Source organism: Saccostrea echinata, unplaced genomic scaffold (genome assembly GCF_033153115.1).
Source record: "Saccostrea echinata isolate AGI-Se365-2 ecotype Australia unplaced genomic scaffold, CSIRO_AGI_Sech_v1 ptg000081l, whole genome shotgun sequence".
Classification (NCBI taxonomy): Eukaryota; Metazoa; Mollusca; class Bivalvia; order Ostreida; family Ostreidae; genus Saccostrea; species Saccostrea echinata.
The window spans coordinates 814468-841838 of NW_026889830.1; the positions used below are offsets into that span (position 1 = coordinate 814468).

General features: G+C 33.7%; 1 protein-coding gene and 1 long non-coding RNA gene across 2 annotated transcripts; both read right to left on the reverse strand.

Annotated features, from left to right (window-relative positions):
• Positions 1-25477, reverse strand: LOC133176761 (fasciclin-1-like). Its single transcript, XM_061311832.1, is given in 15 exon segments — positions 1-308; positions 994-1111; positions 3081-3611; positions 3696-3813; positions 3978-4125; positions 4427-4565; positions 6346-6505; positions 7014-7152; positions 8601-8721; positions 10327-10489; positions 11032-11219; positions 17763-17866; positions 22024-22195; positions 25356-25408; positions 25411-25477. Coding segments are annotated over 15 exon segments (2391 nt in total). The 3' UTR covers positions 1-138.
• On the reverse strand, positions 14717-15082 carry LOC133176783 (uncharacterized). Its single transcript, XR_009719551.1, has 2 exons — positions 15035-15082; positions 14717-14853 (listed from the first exon to the last, which is right to left on the reverse strand). It is a non-coding gene; the product is annotated as an uncharacterized LOC133176783 (long non-coding RNA).
• Positions 25478-27371: the final 1894 nt, after the last annotated feature.

Consider the following 27371-nt stretch of genomic DNA (forward strand, 5'->3'; position numbering starts at 1 on the left):
AAAAGTAATAGCTTCTTATCTTAATTTAATTTGTTTTAGGGACACAAATTTTAATTTAAATAATCCTCAAAAAATTAGTAAATTTTTATCTGACATTCCATATACTGAGTATCCTTTTGTTTTCATGATTTAATAATATTATCCCAGAATCTCTTGCAATTTCTCAAGATTACTCGACGATGTGATGTTTCTTGTAAGATCTTCCTGAACAAATAACAACTGGTCAATGATATGCATGACCCCATTTGTTGCCCCTTCATCCATGTGGATAACTTTCGCTGATGCTCCTCCAAAGAATATCCTCACATTTAAAAAAAAGATGAAAATGTATTATTCAATATATCAGATGTTAGTAAACGTGAAAAGGTAACATTCAGAATACGATCATGTGATCATATGATGTACATATTGTGCATACATTTAATTTGCTCGTTCTTTTAATATTTATTAGCTACACAATCCTTATTCATAGCTCTTAATGAATGCTCTACCAACTGCAGACGTCACGTGTTTATGAGATATACGACTCACACTTGATAAATGTGATAAACTAATGCGTTAGATGCCTTAATTCTAAACTAAATATTATGGATATCACTTCTATCAGTTTTCACAGTTATCACAGTCTATCGATATTTAAATTCGAACTTACATACAACTATATTAGATACTTCTATCATTTGTTTTTGGTTAATCAAATTTTTCTTTCTACATAGCGGTTACCCCCATTCACAGTACAATGCTTTTGACATCTAAAATAAACCCTTGAATCAAAATGACGTTAAATGATACGACACAGACAAATTTACGCGCTTTTTAATGAATAAAGCAAATGATCCCAAATTACAATGTACAACCCGGAGTGCCAAGGACACTGCGTTTTGACAAACACACATTGATAACTGACACCAATACAAAACGTCAACCCCACACTTATGTAGTGAGGATTCTCATCAAATTAATCAACGTTTAGTCAAGGCTTCTGTTTATTACCTCTTTGGTTTGATTTAACGAGACTAACAGTCTCTCCAGAAATCATTCTTATCTCATGGGTTCCATTCCCCAGCTTCTCTAAGAAAATACGCCCTGGAACAATAAGTCTCTTAAACAGCTGAAACATAATCATTATTTGAGCAGTTTTTTTTAGTGAAATATATGGAGATAACGAACAGTATTCAAGCTCAAAAGGCCATAAAAACGATACAAATCAGGAGCAGAACAAACTCGGACCTCTAAAACACCAGAGATGGGATCAGGTGACATGGAAGAGTGAGCATCCCCTGCCGGACGGTGATAATTATCTTCAGCGTTAAGCAATTTATTACTAAGCTAACTTAAAATACAACATAAATATGAGAACAATGAATTTTCGTATTTTATCCATCAAGAAGAACAAATACATAGATGTAGTAAACCTCTGAAAACATGAACGAGTTTATAATGCAGTTAATATTATTGATGAATTGATTATATAATGAAATACAGCAAGAGTGACAAAATGAATAATTTCGTGAAAATCTACAAACAAACACCACTTAGCAATTCTAAGAAAACAGACAATGTAGCATTAGGAAAAAACTGGAAGACGCTGAGTGAATTTAGTTATTTGATCAGTACATTCCTCTGGAAAGCAATGGTTTGTCAACATGAAAATGAAACTTGTAGAAAAAAATGCACATGAAATGACATGCCAAATAGATACATGTTCAACATGAACCTTATCAGCTGCAAGGACTTTTGAAATATTGCACCAAATAGAGATCCACCAATGCAAAAGATTAATTCAAAACTGACACTCTATGATTGGTCACGAATGAAACCCGTTGAACAGGCGATAATGAATAGTGAGCCAAATGGATGCAGTATAAGCTAGAATTCCAAATTGTTGATACCAAACAATACCCTCTTTTGTCCAAGGAAGCTTCTGAAAAGATGAAAATTATTCAACTGAATGAAAACTTCCATTCTGTAACTGGAAAAGCAATACGCAAAGAGCTGACAATAGAGACCATGACAAGACCATGACACAAACACAGTAAAGATACGCAAAAATTGAAAAAGAATGCCTCAACATCGTACTTGGGTGTGAAAGGTTCGACGAGTACATGTATGGACAAGGAAGAATCAGAGTGCACTAGGATCACAAACTTCTTTCAGCACCAAACACCTGCAAAGAACGCTTCGTAGGCCCAAATGTACAACATAGACGTAGTAAGGTACAGAACTACACCTTGCAGATTTATTATAAAATAGTTATTTATGAGAAATGCTTTTATAAGGATTCAAATTGCAAACTACATGACCTACTCGAGCATATTTAGAAGTTTTTCTGTAGGTTTTTATATACAATTTTGTATATTATAAGCTGTTATAAACATAGACGGTTTACAGAATGAACATGAAGTTTATGTGACAAAGGATATTTTTTAAACGTTTGATCACTTGAGCTAAAAAAACTTTATGATAAACGTGATGACTTTAACTTTTCAATCGTCAACTTCCCTTACTTATGCAGCAATATACCCTTATCACCTGCATATGGGGTTTATATCTCTCAGTTGATTCGATACGCAAGAGCATGCTCTACGTATGAACAATTTCTAAAACGAGGTAAGTAATTGACAAACAAGTTGATTAAACAAGAATATCAGCAGTCTCGTTTAAAGTCATCATTTTGTAAGTTCTATGTTCGATACAATGAACTTGTCAGCAAGTACAATCTATCATTAAGTCAAATGCTGATTGACTTTTTTCATACTAATTGTTAGGCCATCATTACACATTGAACTGTCGACGGTTTTTCCCGTTATTTCCCGATCATGACAAGGAGCACATGGCGGATGTGACCGGTCGGCAGGGGGTGCTCACTCCTCCATGGCACCTGATCCCAACTCCGATGTCTTAGAGGTCAGTGTTTGCTCTGCTCCTATTTTGTAATGTTTAATGGACTTTTGAGCTCGAATACTGTTCGATATCTCCACATATTTCAATTGAATAAAAATCCGTCTTCCTGGAATTGAACAGAAACTCTTTTACTTTGATAGGGTTCAGTGAGAATCTTCTATTTTTTTTCCACTTACATATTGAAATCTTGGCGTGTCTCTCATGACTCTGTTTCCATTAAGTGACACTGAAAAGTAGTCTATAGCACTGGAATTAGGAACAAAGACTGTGAATTCACACGCCACGCTGGTCGATCCGCAGTACCCCATGTCGTAGTCGGAGGAACTCTGTGATCCTGTATTCATGCCATTCAGCATGTTACACGGATACGTGTTGCACGGACTTTTGTTAGCATTGCTTGGGTCGCTGCAGTAGCTCACATTCTGGCAGTGGGCTGTTGAGCCACCATTACAAGTTATGCATTGCTGGGATTTTGCGTACTGGGGCTGCGAACAGTAGGCGGGGCAGTTAGACCCCCCAGTCATACAAATGGCCGAGTTACACGGATACTGATTAGCATACTGGGACTGTGAACAATATGTTGGACAGGTTGTTCTCCCTCCAATGTTGGTATTGGCACATATGGATGTATTACATGGGTATTGGTTCTGGTAATTCGCCTGGGCACAATAAGTGGGACATGTGGTGGAACCAGTATTTGTCTGACACTGTGCTGTATTACAGGGGTACTGATTTTGATACTAGGCCTGGCTACAATAAGTAGGGCAGGTCATTCCCTGATTGGTGAGCACGGCTGATCCGTAATTTGGAGGGTAGCCATATATCTCAAAATTGCACTTTTCTGCCGTGAATCTGCTGTCCGTCAGGTAATTTTTTAGTCCCACTCTTCTCATATAGTCGTATGTACGCCTATATTGAAAGACATGTGAAAGATATAAAAATTGAAGGTTCTGAAACACAGTCTTACGATAAAAAAGAACGACTGGTATGTCACTTAAGTCCAATATTTTTGTCATTCACTCAAGGATGTAATGGTTATTGATCATCATTGTTTATGACCTAACTGCACTTACAGTAGCCAAATGTCATGACAGATCAGCATGGGGAGATCCAGGTAGGGGATTCCTAGAACGGAATCAATGATGTGGATCATGCCGTTAACAGTCTTTATATCCGGTCGGATCACGCGAGCCTTCACATTACCTCCCTGTACCCAGATTTCTTAAAATAGAAATGACATTGCTTTGTAAATTTTTTTCGTCTAGAAAATATTATTATTAATAAATGGACAAGGGTTGATATGAAATCACCGTGTTTTCTCCTTCTTAAATCCCCTATATAAACATGAATATATATAAATCAAAATAGCAATTCTAAAACCAAGAGAATATTTTTGAATTCTCATTTTGTTTTCTTTTTTGGAGGGTGGGGTGGGGATGGGGGTCTGCTCAGCAGGTTAAAAATTCATCCAATGCATACTCTTTCTTACTGGTCTGATGGTAAATAGTCTGCAACTATTTACCATTTCTTTCATTATAAATGGTGACACTCTCGCCATTATAAATGGTTCGTCTGTATTGACGACTCTCATATCTGCTTAATGCTGGCAAGGAGGAGATAATAATTGGGTTGTTGGGTACTAGAACATGCAGCCAAAGCACCTGGAAAAAAAACAGTGAAATAATCTTGGCTGCATTAAAGATCATAGCCATATCATAGCCATAGCAGCTACCCTACTTACTAAGCTAGATATCTGGGTCAATTGAAAACACCATAAGAAGTAATGGCTGTTTATCATTGCATGGCCATTAGGCTGGCATATTCTTCATAATCATAGCCTTTTGTTCAGTCGTATCCACTACAATCTTAGGATGCGGTAATGCTGTTATTTAACCACTGAGTAGCACTGTTAATGCGTACTATGAAGAAATTGACGAAATAAGGAATTACCCAAATAGATACATTTGAAAACTGTATTTATTTCTGTAAAACTATTACATTATTAAATGACTGTATTATTATTTGAAATACCATAGCACACCCCACACTGTATTGAATTTAGTTTTGTCATTTGCTTAGCCAGTCACGTGATAAATGAACATAATACGTATTTTCGGAGTTCATGCACAAATTTCAATATCACAAGGGCATACCCTAATTTAAATTTAAAAATTAAGTGATAAGTCGATTTTACATATCCTGTAAATTATGAAAAATGCTGTTGCTTCAAATGAAATTCAAATTTTGTCATTTGAAATTCAAGTAATTAGGTTCAAGTTGAAATATGTGTTACTTTCACAAAACATTTTATATATCTATTAAGTAATGCTCTCCAATTTACAAAAACAACTTTTAAAGTTAAGGAATATTTCCTTCATGTATATTCAAAAAATGGCCAAGATCTGTTAAGTGTATGCCCTTGCAATTGCGAAAAGGCAATTTAATGAGGCACCTCGATGTTAAACACACTAACCCTGTACACAATAACACGGTATAATTAATTTGTTTGTTTGTATGTTGTTTAACGTCCCTCTCGAGAATTTTTCACTCATATGGAGACGCCACCACTTGCCGGTGGAGAGCTACAAATGTTGTCCTATGCTCGGTACTTACGGCCATTGAGGAGTGAGGGATCTTTATCGTGCCAGCACCTACTGCGACACGGGACCTCGGTTTATACGGTCTCATCCGAAGGACCGGTCTCCACGTCCCACAGTGGGATTCGAACCAGCGACGTAAGGATCAACTCCTTACTTCGCGACTCTAGAGCAGACGCTCTAACCACTGCGCCACGCGGGCCGGTATAATTAATTAAATAGATTTTGTTTATAATAATTAAATAGCGGTACTAAACAAAAGTTTTGCATTGGTATTCATGGTCTAACTAATATTTTAAAATAATATTCTTTTGACAATAAAATGCATTTTCATTGTAAAAATATTACTCTACCTGCCTCTCACTACACATAAAGAAGTTAAATCTCTTCATGATGACGTCATGTCGACAAGTGCATTGCGATAAATTACTTGTTAATATTTCCTTGTGTGGGATTAAATCAGCGACAAAAAATTAATGCAGCAATGAGTTTTGGTATAGTTCATTGCTCTTATACAGTCTAAAATCGTAAATTATTTCATTTCCTAATATTTTGAAGAATTCTCATTTTGTGTGATGTCACAGTAAGCATTTCCCGTATAAATTAGGCCCGGCCCCCTTTCTGTAGCCTTAAGAATGTTGCGTGAAGGGCATACATAAAAGAAAATAATTCTGACAATGACTGAGGTCTAAAGACTAACAACTTTTAAAGGTATGGATGAAAAAGGGAGTAACTCAGTTTTCAAATAAAAAATTGAGTTCACCCACTTTTCAATATGTGAATATGTCAATATCTGAATAAAAACAATGATTTATTTTGGCTTTGAAGTAGCCTAGATAGTCACCGTATTTATTAGTATCTGGTTACTGTTTAAGTTGACCCAGGGTATGTTAGCGATTTTCTGGAAGGCACTGTCAAGAGGCACGAAAACAGTTACCCCCGAGGGCTTCGCCAGGGTAAGCCTTGTGATCTCCGTGCCTAGATTTATCAGCTGGTCAAATTTCCTTAAAATAAATAATAAATGATACAAGAATAAAAAATACAACAAAAAGGAATTTGAATAAATATAAGGACATCCAGCTTACTTATAAGACACTGTTACAGTGATCATGCTTAATGTCATGAATTCACGTTTATATTATGAATAAAGCAAAGTTATTATTATTCCCAGGCCTGTAGTTTTAAATATGAATAACCAAGTTTTTTTTAAGTTTACATTATTTCTTTGGAAGGGATTGGATTAATGTTTAAGAGATAATTTCTCTTTGGAACTGATATTTGAAATTTCCAGAAAAAATTAAACAACGGTTAAATTTTATATTGCAGATATACTAAATATTGAGTTAACATACTTTTCGAAAGAAGCAGAGGAAACATTCCAATGAAAAAAAAGGAAAGATTTTTAGAAATCCAGGAACTTTTGAGTTTACAGGAAAAAAAAACAACAAAATCTCTTGTCATTCTTTAATCCAATTAACCAAATGCTAGGACTCCCAAAGAAATTCAACTTACGTTCCCTCTTGTAGAATTTGTTCACGAACGTTATTGTACACGAATCCCAACAGCTGATCGACCACGTGCACCACTCCGTTGGTCACCGTTATATTTCCTTCAATAATGGCTGCACTCACACCGTCGCTGTTAACATACACTGTAATCAGGAAGGAATCATTTTGACTTATTATCATTATGAAAAAAAATGAAAACACTGACCAACCAGCTTATAAGATTGCTACACGAACAATCATTTTATGTAGATGAAAAATGGTTTAGAGTTGCCTCTCATGAGATGCTTTTCATTCCCCTTGGCTTTAAAATATATCGTGCACGTAACAGATATAAGGAATTATATAACAGTTTTTAAATAAGTTTTCCCATTATGTCACAAATGCAGTAAGTTTCACTATAAACCCTTAAGAATGCCGAATCACACCGGAACAGTTATATAACATGCCGGAAAAAGTTATATCACCCGACGGAAGCAGTTATATCACCCTCCCGATCATCCTAAAGTGCTTTTATGATACACATTATAGCTCGGGTTCCAGATTTTATGAATTCGGTTGCTAGGCAAACGTAAACAACTGAGCGTAATTCTTAACGTCATGAAAGCATTCTTGGATTTTTGTCTGAACTTTAACGATTTTAGACGATTTTTTAATTTTAAAAAAAGTTATATAACATATACCACATGGCTTTCCCTGTGACTTTACCAGTATATTTGCCCCTCGCTGACAAGGAAGCCCTGGAGTGTTGTGTCACCCTCTGCTTTCGGCATCGGGTGACATAACACTCCAAAGCTTTCCTGTCACCTTGGGGCAAATATTCTGGTATGTCACCCTCGAAGCCATGTGATGTATGTATACTATAAACCCAGAAGAATGCTGAATCATACCGGAAACAGTTATATAACACGCCTCGAACGGTTTTATCACCCGACGGAAGCAGTTATAACACCCTCCCGATCATCTTCACGCGCTTTTATGCTACACATTATAGTTCGGGTTCGAGATTTTATGATGTCGGTTGTTAAACAACGGAGCGAATTCTTAACGTCATGAAAGCATTTTTGGATTATGCCTTCTGCATCTGGTGACATTACACTCCAGGGCTTTCCTGTCACCTTGGGGCAAATATTTTGGTATGTCATGCTCGAAGCCATGTGATATGTGTATAATGTTTACAACAAAGCAAAATCATCCGTGACTGGCACTTCATTAAGCCTGTTTTACTGTAAGCTGACTTTAATGTTAAGTTACATGAGTTCTATATTTAAGAAATGATTGCAAGATCACAGATTGACAAAATAAATGTTTTAGTACATTTAATACTGTGTTGGTCTAAAATTTCTTTAAAATTACATAATAAAGTTTGGGGTTTTTTAACCATGCATCAGCAAAATAGATTGTTTCTGTATATTGATGGATACTTTTTGCTGAATTGTTATGTTTACCAAGGTATTTCAGTTATCAGTAAATTTAAAAAATGCAAATAATTTATTCATTATGTAATTTGATTAAGGATGAAATTATACATGAGTAACAGACACATTATATTACAACAACAGCACCAGCTTTGGAAACTTTACGTGTAACTTACCATTGTTATCTGACGACTTCCTAAAGGTCAATGGTTGACCTCTTGCATTGGTAAATTCTTCATTATGAGAAATGCAGTTGGTAAAAATAGCTCTATTAGGAATATAATGAGCTTTAAGAATCTAAATAAAAAGTTTAAAGTTAAACCAATTGTATTCTGTTTGCAATCTTATGCACTTTTAATGATTAAAAAAGTTTAAAATTAGAACAATGTTGGAGGCTCTGAGCATTCTGCAACAAAAAGTGGTGGTGATAGGGGCAACCTTTAGATGAAAATTTCCTGTAGAATCTGATATGAATACATACCTGTTGTTGTTATGTGGAATCTGATAAAGCTATATTCATCTGTTGTAATTCTTTGAGATCTGATATGTGTAAATTTATCCATTGAAATTTTGGGGGATCTGATATTTGTGTATTTTTTGTTGTAATTCTGTAGGATTGTCTAATAAGTGTATATTTAACCTTTGTAATTCTGTGGGATTGTCTGATAAGTGTATAATTACACATTGTAATTCTGTGGGATTGTCTAATAAATGCATATATAGTAACCCGTTGTAATTCTGTAGAATTGTCTGATGAGTATACAGTCAAACAGGTTAATAATGAAGTGCCGGGGATGGATGATTTTGCTTCCCTTTAAACGAAATTCATTATATGCGTTAAATTCAAAATATATATTTAAGGCCAAGGGAAATGAAAATAACTTTGCTATGTCAATTCACTATAAGTGTTTTCTATATGAGCGTGCTTTACTCTTTGATCCGTTTTTAATTCTGTGGGATTGTCTAGTAAGTTTATATTAGTCGTTGTAATTCTCGTTGATATGTGTATATGTAGCCGCCTTGTAATTCTCGGGGAACTATTAAGTTTACCCATTTTAATTCTGTGGATTTGTTTGATAATTTGTCATGCTATGGGATCTTGTAAGTTTATATTTGCCCGTTGGAATTCTATAGTATTTTTTAATGAAATATATGGAGATAACGAACAGTATTCAAGCTCAAAAGTCCATTAAACAATACAAAATAGGAGTATATTTACCTTTGGTAATTCTATGGGATCTGCTAAGTGTGTATTTACCTGTGGTAATTCTATGGGGTCTGCTAAGTGTATATTTACCTGTGGTAATTCTATGGGATCTGCTAAGTATTTATTAACCTGTGGTAATTCTATGGGATCTGCTAAGTGTTTATTTACCTGCGGTAGTTCTATGGGATCTGCTAAGTGTATATTTACCTGTTGAATTCTGGGGGATCTACTAAGTGTATATTAATCTGTGGTAATTCTGGGGAATCTACTTAGTGTATATTTACCTTTTGTAATTTGGGGTATCTGTTAAGTGTATTTTAACCAGTTTTAATTCTATGGGATCTCATAAGTGTATTCTTATCTGTTGTAATTCTATGGGATCTGATAAGTGTATATTTACCCATTATAATTCTGTGGGATTTTGTAAGTGCCTGCTGTAGTTCGGGGGGATCTGTTAAGTGTATATATACCCATTGTAATTCTATTGGATCTGATAAGTGTAGAATTACCTGTTCTAATTCTGTGGGATCTGATAAGTGTATATTTACCCATTATAATTCTGTGGGATTTTGTAAGTGCCTGCTGTAGTTCGGGGGAACTGTTAGGTGTATATATACCCATTGTAATTCTATTGGATCTGATAAGTGTATATTTACCTGTTCTAATTCTGTGGGATCTGCTAAGTGTATATTTACCCGTTCTATTTGTAAGGGATCTTTCTTCAGTCTGTCCAACTGGGTGATAGGTATCTTTTGCATTGCACTGTCATTGGGAACAAACAAGGTGGTGATCCTGGCTGGTGATGAAAGATCATTAATGTTGTCCACCACATATAGGTAGCTCATCAAATCTAAGAATCTTCCGTAATTTTAATTTTTAATAACAGTCTGTAATTATAAACTCATCTTAAGTAAATGTACTTTAATAATTAACAACAAGTTTTATTCACTATCCATTATTCTCTGGATATTCTAAACAGACATATTAATTAATCACAGGGGAGACATTGAACTTTCACATTTCAAAAGAGGAACATTTTCAGCAGTTTTCTCTTTGCCCTTTCATTCTTTATAAAATTAGGAATCTACCCAACCATCCAGGATAACATACAGAATCAAATTTAGTATCAGTATACGTCTTACGTCTTACTGCCTATCCACCAACATATCAAATTGAACTTAATAGGGCATCCATAAAAAAGTAATTAGAAAGTAAACAGAAACAGAAAGTTTGCAGACAGACATTATTTTTTTTTTCTAAAATTCTGGGTCGTCTTGCTAACCAAAATATTTGCGATTGGAATTTCTGCACTCAAACTGTGCCAGGTAATTAAGCAAAATTGAGTTTTGCCGACAAAAAGTGATTTACAGTATACCCTGCTCTGAAAGAAGTGCACATACCTAAATCTCTGTGTAGCATCATTTGGATTTTCGATCCACCCATAGGTTGTTTTTTGACTTGTTTTCCGCATGACCCCATTTAGACCATGAACAACTCCATTGGTGGCTGATATGTCGCGGGTTGTTCCCTCTGATATCTCAATGCCATTGACGTAATACTTGATTGGTCCAAATGTGCCTGCTGAGGTCTAGAAGAACGCAGAAGCTACATTTAAGGGGGCCGACTGGGGTTTCCATTGCGTAATACTTCGCGCATCATAGTGAAATAAAGCAAATTTATTCTTTTTTAAGCAACTATTTTCACCAAATTAATAAAATTTAACAAAATTAAGAAATCACAGGTTTAAAAACCTTATTACAATTTTATATAACTACTTTTTTAAAGGAATTTTACAAACGATAGGTAGATAGGCAACGTAGTAGTGTGTTAGTGACGTTAGGATAAACTGAAAGTCTTTAAGAAAGGTTCATAAAAATGTTATAAAAACAGAAGTACAGGTATACATTATAAGCTCTTGAAATTTTAAACATAGAGATTTGAAAATCTCACAATTATTTTTGTAATTTAAAAAAAAAAAAAAAAAAAAATCCTTTGTAACTGTCACCTTTTGTATTCCATAAAAACAGTAAAATTTTGACATTTTGAGAAACCTCCCTCTGGAAACCAGACAATAGAATTTTATGTTTCTTACGTATAATGCACAATATAGTATTACTCATCACATATTATAATTTGAACAAAAAGTATATTGTAATTTTTGTTTGAATAGCTTTAAAGAGCGAAAAAATGGCATTTCCCCATATACATGTAATATTATAGTAAATATACCTGTATTTTGAGACGGCCCCTAAAAATATTTAGACGGTAGATTTTCCCTGAACTTAGCATGTACACTGAAGTCAATGTAAGTTACATATGGTATGAAATTAAAAAGAGTTTCTCAATTGTAGTTTTTACACAATAAAACCCCAGTCGGTTCCCTTTAGCAAATGATATGCAATTTATTTTACCCGTGAGACAAAATTTACCAAATTGATGAAAAAACTTTAAAAAAAAAAACGATGTCTTACTCATGAAATAAATACTTTTTTTAACTACAGAATATTAAATTTTCTTTATACATCTGAATATAAATTTGTCCTAGGAAAAAGAGAACTTTATCCTTCTTGAGAGTAGTTCATTCAATGTATACTTAAGATTGATATGAAAAATATTCATCCTCAAAATCACTGAAATATGAAAAATAGGTTTTTATTAACAGGTGATCACACTGTACATTCACGAAACAAATCTTATTGGTATTTATTGTTTACTTCCAGATCAATTCTCAAATACTCTAAGACAATTTTAGTTGACACTTAAGGTTCATAGTTTTTAGAGGGAGAAAAATTATCCTTGATGACATAGTTCACACAGCTCAGCAAATTAGCATTTTAAGCATATTTAATATGCCGCAGTACAGTTAAGGCAACATTTTCTATAAAAAGGCACCAAAAACGAGACACTTAAAGTTCAACCGTCTTATTTTTTAGCATGAAACTCTATCTGAAATATCTTAATGGCTTTATGAAGAGTTTGTCCATCGCTTTTCACATCGGTATTTTTTGTCATCATGTGACCCTCTAAAGTCACGTGAGCTCCGATTTTAGGACAAAATATGAAATGTCAAATTTAACCAAAAAGTGCAAGGGCAAGGCAAACAATATTTGAACTGCACAAGGTTTCATTGTGTCCCTTGGTATCTAGCCTATCGAAAAACTGATGCTCATTCAGTCAGATTTCTGAGATATTTAAGTTATTCATTGAAAACAAACACCAGTATTCAAAAATAGGGTATTTTTCGTCATTTAATCGGAAATTTTAAATTGCCTAATGAATTACAAAGAAATGAGCATCACTTTTTAAAAACTATACAGTAAAATAAAGAATTTGAAATAAAAACCTACCTCTTGGGTTGTCGCCTTGCCCTTGCACTTTTTGATTAAAAATTGAAATCTTAACACATTCATTCTAAATATAGTTTTCAAACGCATCATTGACCCAACATGGGAGATAACTCTGTGATACTTAGTAGAGTGTGTGTACCTCGCAAATTTTAATCAAATAATACCTTCGGACTGCGTTGGGCTTTATTTCACTAAATCAAAACGGTATGCATAAAAAAATCTTTGACTTTACTTTGTTTTGTATATCTTCGTTCTTTTATACGCTACACAAGACGTATTTGACACCTACCGCATTTCCTCCGTTCGCCTAAAATTTGCCGCAACATCCATCATGTAAATGAATTGGAAAATGCCGATGGTTAAAAATATTGAAAGATTCAGTCATTTGTAATAAAAAAAAAAAAATAGACAGCCCCTATCAATGATAAAACATTTATTCTTCCTCATTAGACACACAGTAAAAATATCTCCAATAGAACTTAGTAGTTTTTTTTAATTTTTTTTTTTATGTGATTATTTTAGTTATCAAACCTTCAACTGTTTATGGATTCTAGACTACGTTAAAAGTTTTAAGAACAGAAGGAAGGGATTGGGGTGCTTACTCCTGTATTTAATAACCTGTTTTCCTTTCTACAGATCTAACCCCCCCCCCCCCCCCCAGTTTGCCTCTGGCTCCTTTGATACCATATACTTACTGGCGTGTTAAAAATAAATTATTAAACAGTGTTTACATCAGGTTTTACTTATTTGGGTATTGTAGCACAAATCATATCGGCGTAGAGGAGGAAGGGGGGGGGGGGCTTTAGTCTCATGTTTTTGAGTAATTATCAATCAATGCGCAATCAAGATAATCATTGTAAAAATTTTGTAATCAAGAAACAGATACTCTGTTAAATAACAGGTGGACACAATATACATGCTGAAATTTAGATCTTGTACCTCAAAACACAGACAGGCGCATACCAGAATGGAAGTGAAGTGTACGCAGAGAATGGCTGGGGTCCGCTTTGAGACCCCCAGTGGGTCCAGATGAGGGCCCAGGGGCGAAGTCCCTGGAAGCTCATGGTTTTTTACCAAATATTTCATTCAAAATCATGCTATTTCAAGTTTCTTTAGAAAATACAAGACATAGTACTTAATATTGTTTTTAACACAAAGTTAAATACTTCCATGCAAATTTATTGTACATGTAGAGGCTGAATATTTTTTTTAAAAAGATATATTGGTATCATCTTTCCGCAACAAATATAATTAATAATTTCAATTTTTAACAAAAATAATATTTCAAATCATATTCTAGTGGATCACAGCATTCAACGGTTGATATTTTCTCAAAGATCTTAAAATAAATTATCAATGTGTTGTAGAAGAATTACAAATTAATGAATGTTTTATTTGGTTTTGGCAATGATTTAATAAAGTATTACAATTTTTTTTTCAATTTTTTTTTATAAAGACATGGTAATATAGAATTTGAATTTGAATCGAAACAGTATGAGATAAAATAATTTGAAACACAAATATTTGCTGGATGGTATTGATATTTTTTCTCTTCTCACAAATCTCTCCCTCCCCCCCCCCCCCCATTTTTTTTAATTTGTAAACGATGTGTACGCACCTGCGTATTTGCGTATAAGCAGCTACGCGCCTGTCAGAATACATGCAAGTAAACTTAAGATACTCAAATCTTTACAGCCTTCAAACTTTCACACCATTGTACTGTTAAAAATTCAAAGTATTAGTTATCTAGAAAATTTATTTAATTAAAAACAGCCTTTCAAATTCAAAGACAAGCTGTGAAGGGATTTCTGAGCAGGTGCAAAATATTTCAAACAGTCCACAGTTCAAAAACAGTTCTTCTGGATGAAATCAATTCTGAAAACAAAATGAAATACCATTATGGAAGGTTCATTGGTTTTTTAAAAAAGTGATACTCAAAACAATGCATTGAGTAACATGGAGAGCATAATTATACATGACTCTACTGTTTTATTATCAAAACATTTCAATAATCTTGCTAGGAATATGTATGGTTTAGAGCTTATATGGAGCATACCTTTTTATTTTATTGGTGGAAACACTTGCTGCCTGAATGAATTGTTCAAATTGTTTGAGGGTAGCTATAACACAATATATATGCAATGAGTGAAAAACATAATGATTACTATTGTAGAATGAAATGACATTGCATTGTACAAAACAAACCATGCTATACTATATTTTCTGAAATTCACAAAATAAATGGAAACAAACTTTTGATACAAAATTTTTCTGGGAAATTGAAACCTATGACATTTGCAAAAGTAGAATTGGTAGCTATACTTAATTTAAGTTAAAAAAAAATCAATATACTAGAGATAACATTTAATTCTTTCACCTATACAACATTAAAAAAATTTTTAACACTGGCATACTATAAAATTAATGTGAAATGCTTTAGTGTGGCACTGGTAAAAACTGAAATCTTAAAATTCACATATTTTTGATTGCCAGAGGTATAAATTAAAATTTATAGGGTCTTATACTCTTGTATGTACAGTGCACATACATTGTACACTGTGCAGTTTGACTTCACAAATACACTGTAAGTGTGACTGCATCTAAATTATACTATTTGATATCATGACGTGCTGTGCTTATATTATGTTACATGTTTGTACATGTATGCCAAAGGACAACATCATTGCATATTTAAAAGTGTGCAACTTTCATAATGTGTGCGTTTTTGTGTGTGTGTGTGTGGGGGGGGGGGGGGTACACACAAGGCACTGCATTGCAGTTTGTGACGGACTGTAACAATACATCTTATTGTACCTGTTCAAGGTTATTTTACATCGATGTAAAGAATAGTATGTCAACATGTTAATGCCTATGCACATACACACCTTAGTAAACAGAAGGGACCTAGGGAGGTAGTGCTGATCGTCTCAGTTTTCCATGATTTCCCGAAATAACATCATCATCTTCTCATCAAAAAGATAAACAAGGCCAAGGTCTCTTATTTTATCCCTATTCTCTTTAAAGATTGCCTGATTGTTGCATTTATCCACTGCATATCTCAGCTGCTATCGCCACGTTTTTAGATGTAAACAGTCCGTGTCACCGAGTGCAAGCGCTTGGCTGAAGCCGAATGCAGCCAAACGACACAATAAAAAGAGAATTATTTCGAAGACGTGTTGTTACTATATAAGAGAAAATCACTAATGTTTATTTATTTAAACCTGAAAATACAGACATTCATTACAAATTCTCGCAATCATCATTAAATAGCTTTTTTGAGCTCTATTTCCTTATATGGATCTATCTAGGCGGAGCAACTGTCATGACGTCAAAGCTCATTATGACCTCATTACCATATTATCTTCATGTGTAGCCTTAACTGTACTGCGGCCATTGTTAAGCAATTTTGGACACTAAAATCATTCAATTAAAAAATTGACGTATCAAATATTTATTGATTTTTTTCTCTAAAAATTTCTTAAGCTTATTTAAAGTTTTCAGCATTTTCCAATTAGTATTGCTATTATAATAAATAAAAAATCTTTCCATTTATAAAATTTTGCTCAATAAATATAAAGCATGTCATTTAACATCAGAATTAAGGCAATACAGAAATATATCAAAGCAACAAACACAATCTTTAAGCTCATTTTCATAAATGTTTGCTGCTTAGGCAATTTCTAGCAGTTTTTAAGGACTGAGTCAAAACGTAAGCATTTTCATAGTTAGTATTAAACATAGTGTACATTATGTCTTTAATACATTAATTTAATGAACTCGAAAATCATTTAAACAGAAATCTGTACTACAATTAAGAGACTTCCTCACATGTTGTTATCATAGATAAAAACAGACATATCCATTACAAAGTCCTTGACTACCATCAAATTGTAACAGAAAAGGCAAAAGATGCGACAGACCAGAATCAATCCTGGGCTCTCTAAACCTTTCCAAGATGCTCTACCAACTAAGCCATCTGGTGAAATATGCCGCAAAATGTAAACATCTAGGTATCAAAGATTACAAAGCTCACCTTGATAGATAAATAAGGCAACCTCTCACACCAAACAAATATTTTGAAAGATGCATCATCGCTAGATACATCTAGTGGATACAAGTTTGGTGCAGGCAGGATCTGTACTTTTAAATAGATCTGCTCTAAACACATTAGCTGTTCAATCACACTGTGAATATAGTCTAGATCCAGCTTCCGAAGCATATCAGTTACTGTTCATACCTACTAACATGCATTATCAATGCAAGTTCAGTCGCCATAGAGCTTACAGTTTATTTGGGATCTTGGTAGTGTGTATCCCTATATACAACCTCTAGATACAATGTTGGTCCATACAGGATTTTCTATGGGTTAATATCCCAAAAGATACCAAGGGACATACTGTTGAAAAGTGTGGATTTATCTTTTCCATTTATCTTTCCTTTTACAATAAAAGTTTCTGGAATAAATTACTTTATCAAGAACACAACATAGCAAAAATTTTTGTCCAATACAATACTCCTCACACATTAATGTTACCTGACAGTGTATGAGTTTAAAGCAGAAAAGTCAATTCCAGTACTAGTGCACTACAAATCCCAAACACTTACGGTGTACAATCTTTTTTTTCTATTTATAAATAACTTGTCACCTTTGACGCCCATGCTTCGGAACTGCATATTGTTCCTCATGGTGACTGTTGTAAGTCTCGATCTCTTGACTGTGAAATCAAAATACAATACTCTGCCCATGATGCGTTCCAAATACAAGTAAATAGAACGTGACTTACTGTGTCTGTTCTCTGGACACGATTGAAAAAGAGGAAGCCACGATTGACGTTTCTGACGTACTGGTAATCCTGGATAGAAGTGGTTGTAACACGTTTTTCTGGGACTGAAAATCACAAAGATGGAGGCAAGAATATCAGACGTTGACTCTGACTAATATTTAGACATACAAAATATATACATGACCAGATGAAATCCCGCGCAAGCGCGGCGAACAGAATGTATACCACTACCGACAGAAAGTATATTGTAGTTTCTACTGGCAGCCTTCAAGCTTAAAGAAGGAAGAAATACTTTGTTCAAAATTCCGCATGAAATAGATGTACGTCTTCACCCCACCCCTTTTTGTAAAAAACTTGAAAAAATAACAATTTTATTAATTGACATTTATTGTGACACATGTTATACTATGTTATGGATACTGTACTTCAGATGCTCTTATTTCATTTCTGTCAAGGATAAAAGCATCGAATATGCACATTTTACTGATAAATTGATTTGGGGGGAGGGTAAAAATTCACAGGTACTTGGGTCTTGGTTTATAAATATGTATGTACCTTATTGATATGTAAATAATATGTAATTACTTGTGTAAAAAATAGCTTTAAAAGCCCTATGAATAGGCCGAGTATTTGACACAAAAGAAAAAAACTGAAATGTATTGATTAAAGCAGAAAAATTTACGCCTTTAATTGTATTTGAAAAATACCTTATTCATTAATATTCTCTTTTCCTGTAAGCATGTTTATTACGAAGTACAAATTGTACTTCGGGTTCGTTTCCACAATGCTCTTAGTAAGGAAAATACAAATTTTACCGATAAATTTCTTAGAAAAACCTACTTCATGTACGTAATAGTCTTTTGATATATAAATGCATGTATATTCACAACTTATAGTTTTATCAATGATTTACCATTATTTCAATGACCATTCACACAAAAGCTTCATTTTATGTTCATGCAGCTATAATCGCCTCGTTTTTCTTTTTTAACATCAGGCTCGATGCTATATGATGTTCTAGAAGCTTCCGTCAAATATACTCAACAAAAAAAGTTAAGGGTAATTTAAAATATAGTTAAATTCTAAAAATCTAAATTCGGAAATTTATCTAAAAATGATGTATATGATTATCCATAACTACAAATGTTGTTTGTTACTCTTCGCTGACTTGTCGGTCCTCGTGTTCAAAGCCAAACGGAAAAGTCTCAACCCTAGTCAGCATTGCAGACTGAAACTGGTAAGCATGTCTTCAAAAATTACTGTCAGTACTTCATGCTGACAATAAGTAAGGAAAAATTAACAACACTTATACACAAATGAATTACAAGTGATGCCTGAAAGACGACGTCTTAATGTACAGGAAGCTGGTAGGGCCATAGGGATGCTACAAACTGGAATGTCACAAGATGCAGTGGGTAGATTGATGAACAGGTCACAAAGCGTCAATGGTCGGTTCTGGCAAAGATTTCAGGAAACAGGATCAGTCCAGGAAATGCCTCGGAGTGGAAGACCACGATGTACGACAGCCCGGCAGGACCGCAAACTTGTATTGCAAGCAAAGCGAAACCGATTCAACTCGGCTGTTGCCTTAAACAGGGACTTTCGCAACACACATGGCGTAAACATTTCTAATCAAATTTGCAGGAATAGCTTCAGGAAGCTAACTTGAAAGCAAGACGTCCTGCCACACGCCCAATTTTGACTGCAGACCACAGAGTAAGGAGACTGGAGTTTGCAAGAGATCATGCAAATTGGCAAATCCGTCACTTGAGATCCGTACTCTCTACAGACGAATCCAAATTCTGCGTGGATTTTAATGATGGAAGGCGACGAGTCTGGAGACAGAAGAAGGAGCGTTTCAGTGACTGCTGTGTGGCTCAAAATGATCGCTTTGGTGGAGGTTCTGTTATGGTTTGGGGAAGGATTTCTATTAAGGGGTCCACGCAGTTAATACGTTGTACCTCATCAGAAATGGAGCATTGACCGGTATCAGATATAGAGATGAGATCCTTCACCCAATCGTGATACCATTTGCCGAGGCCATAGGTACAGATTTCGTTTTAATGGATGATAACGCCAGGCCACACAGAGCAAACATCGTGAACCAGTACCTTGAGGCAGAGACTATCGAGAGAATGGAATGGCCTTCGAAGTCATCTGACCTCAATCCTATTGAACATACCTGGGATGTTCTACAAAGGCAGATTCAGCAACAGGATCCTGCTCCATCCAATACCAATGAATTTGAAGTTGCTCTGTTAGAGGAATGGGATCGCATTCCCTAAAGGACCATCCGTTCACTCATTCGAAGTTTCCCGAGGCGACGCAGTGCTGTTATTCAGGCAAGGGGAGGCCACACAAAATATTGACATTTGTTGGATCAATCGCCGTTTTCTAATTTAATAAATTTTGCAATTATTGGATAGTGATTTTCACTCTGATTAAGAGGGTGTGATTAATTGTTAGCCGTGTTCTTCTGTCCAAGTGAACATTAACCATTGGTTTTTCATCAAATGTGTAGTTACTTAACAGAACAAACTTTGTGATTTATTTGGATTAAATATACTTTTCCGATATAGAAATTATAAATGAAGATTTTCATAACCCTTAACTTTTTTTGTTGAGTATATTAAGATCGGGGAATGACGAAAATAATTTGCACATTTCTCTTTTTAATCTGTTATCACAACTTTTTCTTTTATATCATTTAATTCAAGTTTTGATTGCATAATTCAGTGATGACATTTTATGAAATAAATAAATGATTGCTTGTTGTCAGTTTCATTAAAAATTGCCAGTAACTTAGATCTGCCAACCGGAAACTCCACCGTACTCACGTTTTTGCTATTTCATGGCTGTTTATTGAAAATGAAAGTAGACTTTTAATTTAATATACGATACCTACTATGCGAGTGAAAACTAAATATAGTTTACGGACATCATCTTGTATCTAGTGTATTGTTAAAGGAGTAAGTAAGAACTCTGGTGCAGCCGTTTCAGAGTTTATTTGCAAAAGAACAAGGTACAGTTTCAATACAAATCATGCCCAGTATTTTTCAAAAATAAGAAAGTGATGTAAGTAATTGAAACTGATGCTTTCTGAGTTGTTAAAATTCCATGCAGTAAGAATATAAAAATCGCTTGTCTAATATGACTTCCTAACGGGTAATTGTGACGTCATAAACTTGTGCAGTTTCCCGTATTTTCTTTAAAAGTTGCAGAAGACATCAATTTTCAGTGAATTTTTCTCTAAGATAATATAGAGCACATGCATCGCCCACAAAGATATTCAGAAATATGATTTTTCAAAGGATTTTACACAGTATATTCAAAAATTGCAGTGGACAACAGCTGTGGACACTATTTTCTTAAGGAAAATACCCCCAGAAATGAGTCATTTTGATGCTTTTTCTGTAAAAAACTTTTCTGTAAAAAAAAAACAACAAATTAATGACGTCATATATCCACAATGGTCCTCCTTCCTGCCGTACTCTTTCATGATTTATTGCATTCATATACTCAACTCATATTTAAGCCAATTCCATAACTTTTTGAAAACATTAAATTTTTAGGGCACAATAAAGCCCAAACTGTACCTTCTTCTTTATTAATCTATAAGTATAGATATACATCCTTACCTGTGGGTCCCAGGTATATACCTGGCATTCAAATGTTGGAAATGTAACAATTCAATCCAAAATAAAATATACGACAATAAAGGGCATATATGATATATTCTGAAAAGATATGTATTTATTCATTTTTTTTATTTATTCATCCTTTTTATTTATACATTTATTATTTTTTAATTAATTAATTTATTAATTTATCATGTTTATTTATTTATCTATAATGTTTATTTATTTACCTTTTTTCATTAAATGCATAATTTTAGAATTATCAAGTATGATTATAGTGAGGGTCATGAAAATGTATTAATAATCATCATTTTCATTGATCCATCCACAACGAGGACTGCACAATAATATCAATATTCGGTATAATATGTTTCGTTGACAAAAATATCGTAATACAATTCTTTCCAAAGTAAAATATGAAATTTAAGATGCCAGAAATGTTTTGATCTTGCCAAACAGTAAGGTTGCTGTTGTATGGATGCATTTAAGTGCAAAACTGTTGCTGTTATTGAGAAAAAAGTACAAAGCAAAGTCGCTTTTTTCTGCTACAGCAGCAGCATTAATTCCCATACTTTCAACTAAGGAAATCATTTAAATGTTTAAATCACTGTTTGAATACTAACTTGTACAGAATTTGAGGTAATCTTTGAGCTCTGTTTCCGTATAGCTGTCTATTATATTCCGTTCTCTGTACCGTAGCTGATTATAAGCTGTGTCGTTAAATGCAAACACGGTCATAGTGGTCGGAGATTCATAGAACCTTGTTAGTTGTGCCCGGGTCACCAGCTGTGCAAACTGAAAGATAAAATAATATTCTGTTTTATATAATTTTCCTTTAAAATTACCTTATGAGAAATATTTTAAAGCAATATGAGCTGCAATTTTTGATATCGGAAATTTTTGTTGCAAAATTGTACATGTAATTAACTATTTCAAGGACAGAGAAAAAGAACACTTATGGCTTCTGTTGTTCATATTTGCGGTTGAAGAACTATTAAAAAGCTATGACTGAAGGAAAATTACATTATTGTCATCCTTTACAATAATGATTTCTTAAATAATACTATATGTTTGATTGCACAGAAGTCTTTCTTCTGATACAATCTAATACTTTATTTTAGTCTAATTGAACATAAAGGCACAAAGGTTTAAATTACATACAAATTTATCATAATAACATATTTTAACAGCATAATAAATTCTTAAAAATGCAGCTCATATTGCTTTAAGCAAGGATTCCATTTTCTTATTATAGCAAAAGCGATTGGGTCGCTATAAAATTGAAATAGTTAATATTTTTTATCCAACTTCTTAAAAAACGATAATTATTCTGGACATTACAAAACCACAAAAATTAGTCCTCCCTAAAAATATATACCAAGTTTATAGAAAAATCGCAGAATTTGTGTCTTCCCAAAAATTCTACCTATATGGAAACTAATAATTTTGATTGCACTGAACACAATATCAGCATACATTGCTGCACAAAATTGAGAAAAGGGAATTTTTTAGTCCAAAATTGCAATTTTACAATTTAAAAAATAATAGTTAATTTATCTAGTGAGATTTTTCTCTTCAAGTGTTAAACTGAAACATTTAAGAGAGTTCATTCTCCTTTATTTAGTTATATGACTGTCTAATTCAAAACCCTGACCATTTCAAATTTCCACAGCTGGAGTTATTCCCTTGTTATTTAATTTTCCATGGCAATTACCTTAAATATACATTGATTGTCATGATAATAAAGTTAATGATTCAAAGCTCTCCCTATCTCCCACAGCTGAAGTTATGTAAGCATTGCATGCATTTAAAATAATTCAAATATTACTGCACTTAATAACATTCCTCTTTTTTTGCCCTGTTACCTAAATTTTGAGAAAACTGGATGTACTGATGTATAAAATATCGAGTTCTTTGATACTAGATAATTAAGTTAATTAGTTACTTGTTAATTAGTTCATTGCTAATCGATCACCTTCTTTATCATAAGAAATTCATGATAAACTTTAACCTTCTATATCTATCTTAAAATCTCAGTTTTACTATGTACCAGCATGTATCCCCCTCCCTAATAGATGCATCATGCATGAGCTAAACCTCATAGGCATTTTAGTTACCATATTTTGCAGTTTCTGTACATGATTTGAGCTTTTCATAGGTAATTTTGAGTTGGCAATACACCTTTGCTTCATTTTTCTAATGTACTTTACCGTTCACAGAAGCTCAGTCGGTAGAACACTCGCTCCGTGATCGGGAGGTCGTGAGTTCGAATATCGGCCGCGACTGACCTAAGTCGATAAAAAATAAGTAGCAACTGTTCCTTCGCCATGTGCTCGGTGCTTTGAAGTGGAAGTTGCGGGTCCTTCGGATGAGACCTTAAAAACCGAGGCCGCGTGTCACAGCAGGCGTTGGCACGATAAAGATCCCTCACTGTTCAACGGCCCTGAGTTCCGAGTAAAGGTCAAAATTTGAAGCCCTTCATCGGTATATGGTGACGTCTCTATATGACTGAAATATTCTCGAATGGGACGTAAAACAACATACAATCAATCAATCATCTAATGTACTTTTGATAATATTAAGATAAACTGATGATTACGATTGGTAATGCTAATTTATCTGTTTTATGAGCACATTGTACCATGCATATAAATCTTTGTCTGTACGTGAATCACTATCATTGCCACCAAAGCATTAATAAACTCAACATAAAAAATAATTAGTTTCAGAGTACAAAAAAAAAAACGTAAATTCTGGAGGCCGATCTCTATTCCGAATTTTGAAACAAAAATATGCGATGAAAATACAATTTAAGTAATAATAAACAGTTAAATTAGATGCATAAAGCGCATTGTCCATTTCACACTATTAGGTCAACTTTTAGTAGCTTGTCTTCTTTTAAAAGTTGATCGTACGTAGAGCATGCTCATGCGTATCGAATCAACTGAGAGATAAAACCCATAAGCAGGTGATAAGGGTATATTTCTACATAAATAAGTTGACGATAGAAAAGTTGAAGTGATGACGTTTATCATAAAGTTTTGTTGTGAGGTTGCCATTAACGTCCTTTTTTCTCGTAAAGTATCCAAATATGAAACAGATGTGTCAGACTCTGTGGTGTCTTTTATTTCACAGTCATTGGAATGTATCGAATCGACATACGAATGAAAGTAACTGTTATTAGGTAATGCGTCGTCGATGTATCAAAATGTCGAGTTGAAGGACACAAGCGTTTTCTTCTCCTGTAGAAGTTTTGAAATAATTCTGCTTCATATGAATACAGAAAAAGAACTGCAAATAATGGGATGCAATTGGTGTACATGGGAATTCAAACAGATTGTTGGAAGACCAGATCTCCAAAAACTACATCGATATTGTCAATCAGAAACTCAATCAACTTTTTCTTCTCAACTTCAGTTTTTATTTGTTAAGATTTTATGAAGCTTCGGAATCCAGTATAGGTATAATAATTCAAATTCATTTTGATTGTTAGGAATATTAAAAATATTTAAAAATGACATATGATTTTGAAGAATTCCCTCCTTAGAAAGGGAGCTATGGGTATAAGTTGGTTTATCACTTGCAGAAATAAATCCCAGTCGCTCTAACATATGATTGAAATAATGAACCCAACAAATAAAAACAATGCTGTTACCTGCTCAATCAGCTGGGACCAGTACATACTGATCGTGCAATCTGTCTAATTAATTAATGTTTCGAGAATTTACACATTTTTTACCAGCTATTTGCAATAATTTCACTTTTAAAATTTAACAATGTCTGTGTACAAAGTAAAGAACGCACAATATTCTCTTAATCCCCTAATCCTTATTTACGCAATGTTTTGTATACAAACCCCAACCATGCGCCATTTCCTAGTTTGAAATAATACCAACTTTGACAAGTAAAACTGAAATTTTCCCCGGGATGGAAAACGCGCAACTTTTAAATTTACCTTTGAAAATCCTGTTGTTCGCTGGAGAATTTGTAGAATATTTCCAGATATACTTGTCCTTGTGCAAAATTAACTTGAAAAAGTGCAACCAACAGTCCAAATATCACTACTCCAAGCTCCATGCCTTCACATTTGAAATTGTAACTTGCGAAAGTTACGCGTTATAAACCGGAATTATCAACGATAGACAATATGAAGTCGTCTATTTTGCATACATTTTAAAGCTTCGTTAACGCTTAATCAATGTACGTCAAGAAATGAAGCAGATTTTTGACAAATTAATCAGATGTTACGTGCACAGTTGTAAGATTGATAACAATTTATAAACACATTCGTTTTTTAAAATGGTTGACATCACTCAAAACAATGCATCTGTTACAAATAATTTTGTAAATCGGCAGTTTATTTTCTCATTGCATAATTCTACATGTATATGACTCATAAGTTCGGTTTGAATATCAGCATTATACACGCTGTATTGATGGACTGCTACACATAAAATCACATATATTTTGTTTTACTGGACGGTACTTCATTTAGAACTGTCGATGTTATGAAATTTATACTCAAAGGTCATGTCGATAAAATTTGATCTAAGGAACACGATTTGCTTTATAGAGGAAAGAAATCAGAAAAATAACGCTTAAATTTCAAAAGTATGGAAAGTTGTTATAATATATCTCTCAAGAAGATATTTTGAAGCAGTTTTTATTGAGACTGTTTGGATCATTATCAGATTTATAGCTGAAATCAATTGCTAACTAAAATGTATTTTTTTTTACAAACTTATTGTTGATCATCAAAACTCACAGTATTATTTGTTAAAAATCAATACTACCAACTTAATAAAAACAATATGAATATCTTCACACAATCTTGCTATTAAAACACTGTAAAGAAAAAGATCCTGTCAACACTGTAAAACCAGCATAGAACATCACTTTGGTTTGATGTCTTATTGACAAAGCCTTGAGAGCTAAATACATTACAAGTAACAAGAAACATTTGATGAAAACACTATTACCATCTAAGCGACGAATGCACCTCATCCAACGTGAAAGAACTTCATTATAATATAAAAAAAATATACTGCATGTGATTGGGGAAAAAACATTGAAAATTTTCATCCCCAGAACTAGGCGTACCATCTTGAGTAGTAAACATTTTCGAAATCTCAGACACCCGACAGCAGACTGCGGACTGCGGACTTTTCAGTTAAGGGAAAGTGTTCAAACATAATTTAGATAAAATGAATATTTTTTTTGGAAGTCTTGATTATTGATAATTACGTTTCGTTTATATTGTATGATTAAAACCACTATACACTGTGAACACATTTACGAAGTGTGTGTGTGGGGGGGGGGGGGGGGGGGTCCCTCACTTGTCCGAGAATTATAATAATAATGTAACTCTGTCCTCCCAAGAGAGTGTTCCATTTTATAAACTTTAATATATCACCCTTTTCCAAGAAACCCGAGGACTAAAATAAAAAAAAATAGACTAAAATCTTACTGAGTGCACAGTCTGTAAATAAAAAAAAGAATAAAACTCTGTCAAAGCAGTGAATGGTGTCCTCTAAAAAAATATTTTGTTGATTTAAAGAAATAATACCTGGTCTGGGGAAAAAGAAAGCATTATCCCATGTCACCTCTAGGTTTTCCAGTGGATAAGCATATTGACACCATATTGGTAGGATGACTTCAACCTTTGCCTCGAGATCTTTTTTTCTCTCTCCGGATCATATTGTGTTGAAGTCAATCACTCATATTTTCTTAATTATGATCTACTATTTTCATTCATAAATAAGGGAAAGTCTTAAACCTCAATTTATAAATAAGGAAAAATCACATAATTCACATAATAGTAAAAAATTTCAATTTTATGATAGGTACATCCTAAGAAATATACTACGGTAAACTTAAGCTAATTTTATTATATCAAATAATTCAAATGTTATTCTATATATATTGTAAATTAAAGTTCTACAGTTTTTGCAAGAGGGAATCGTAATTGTTT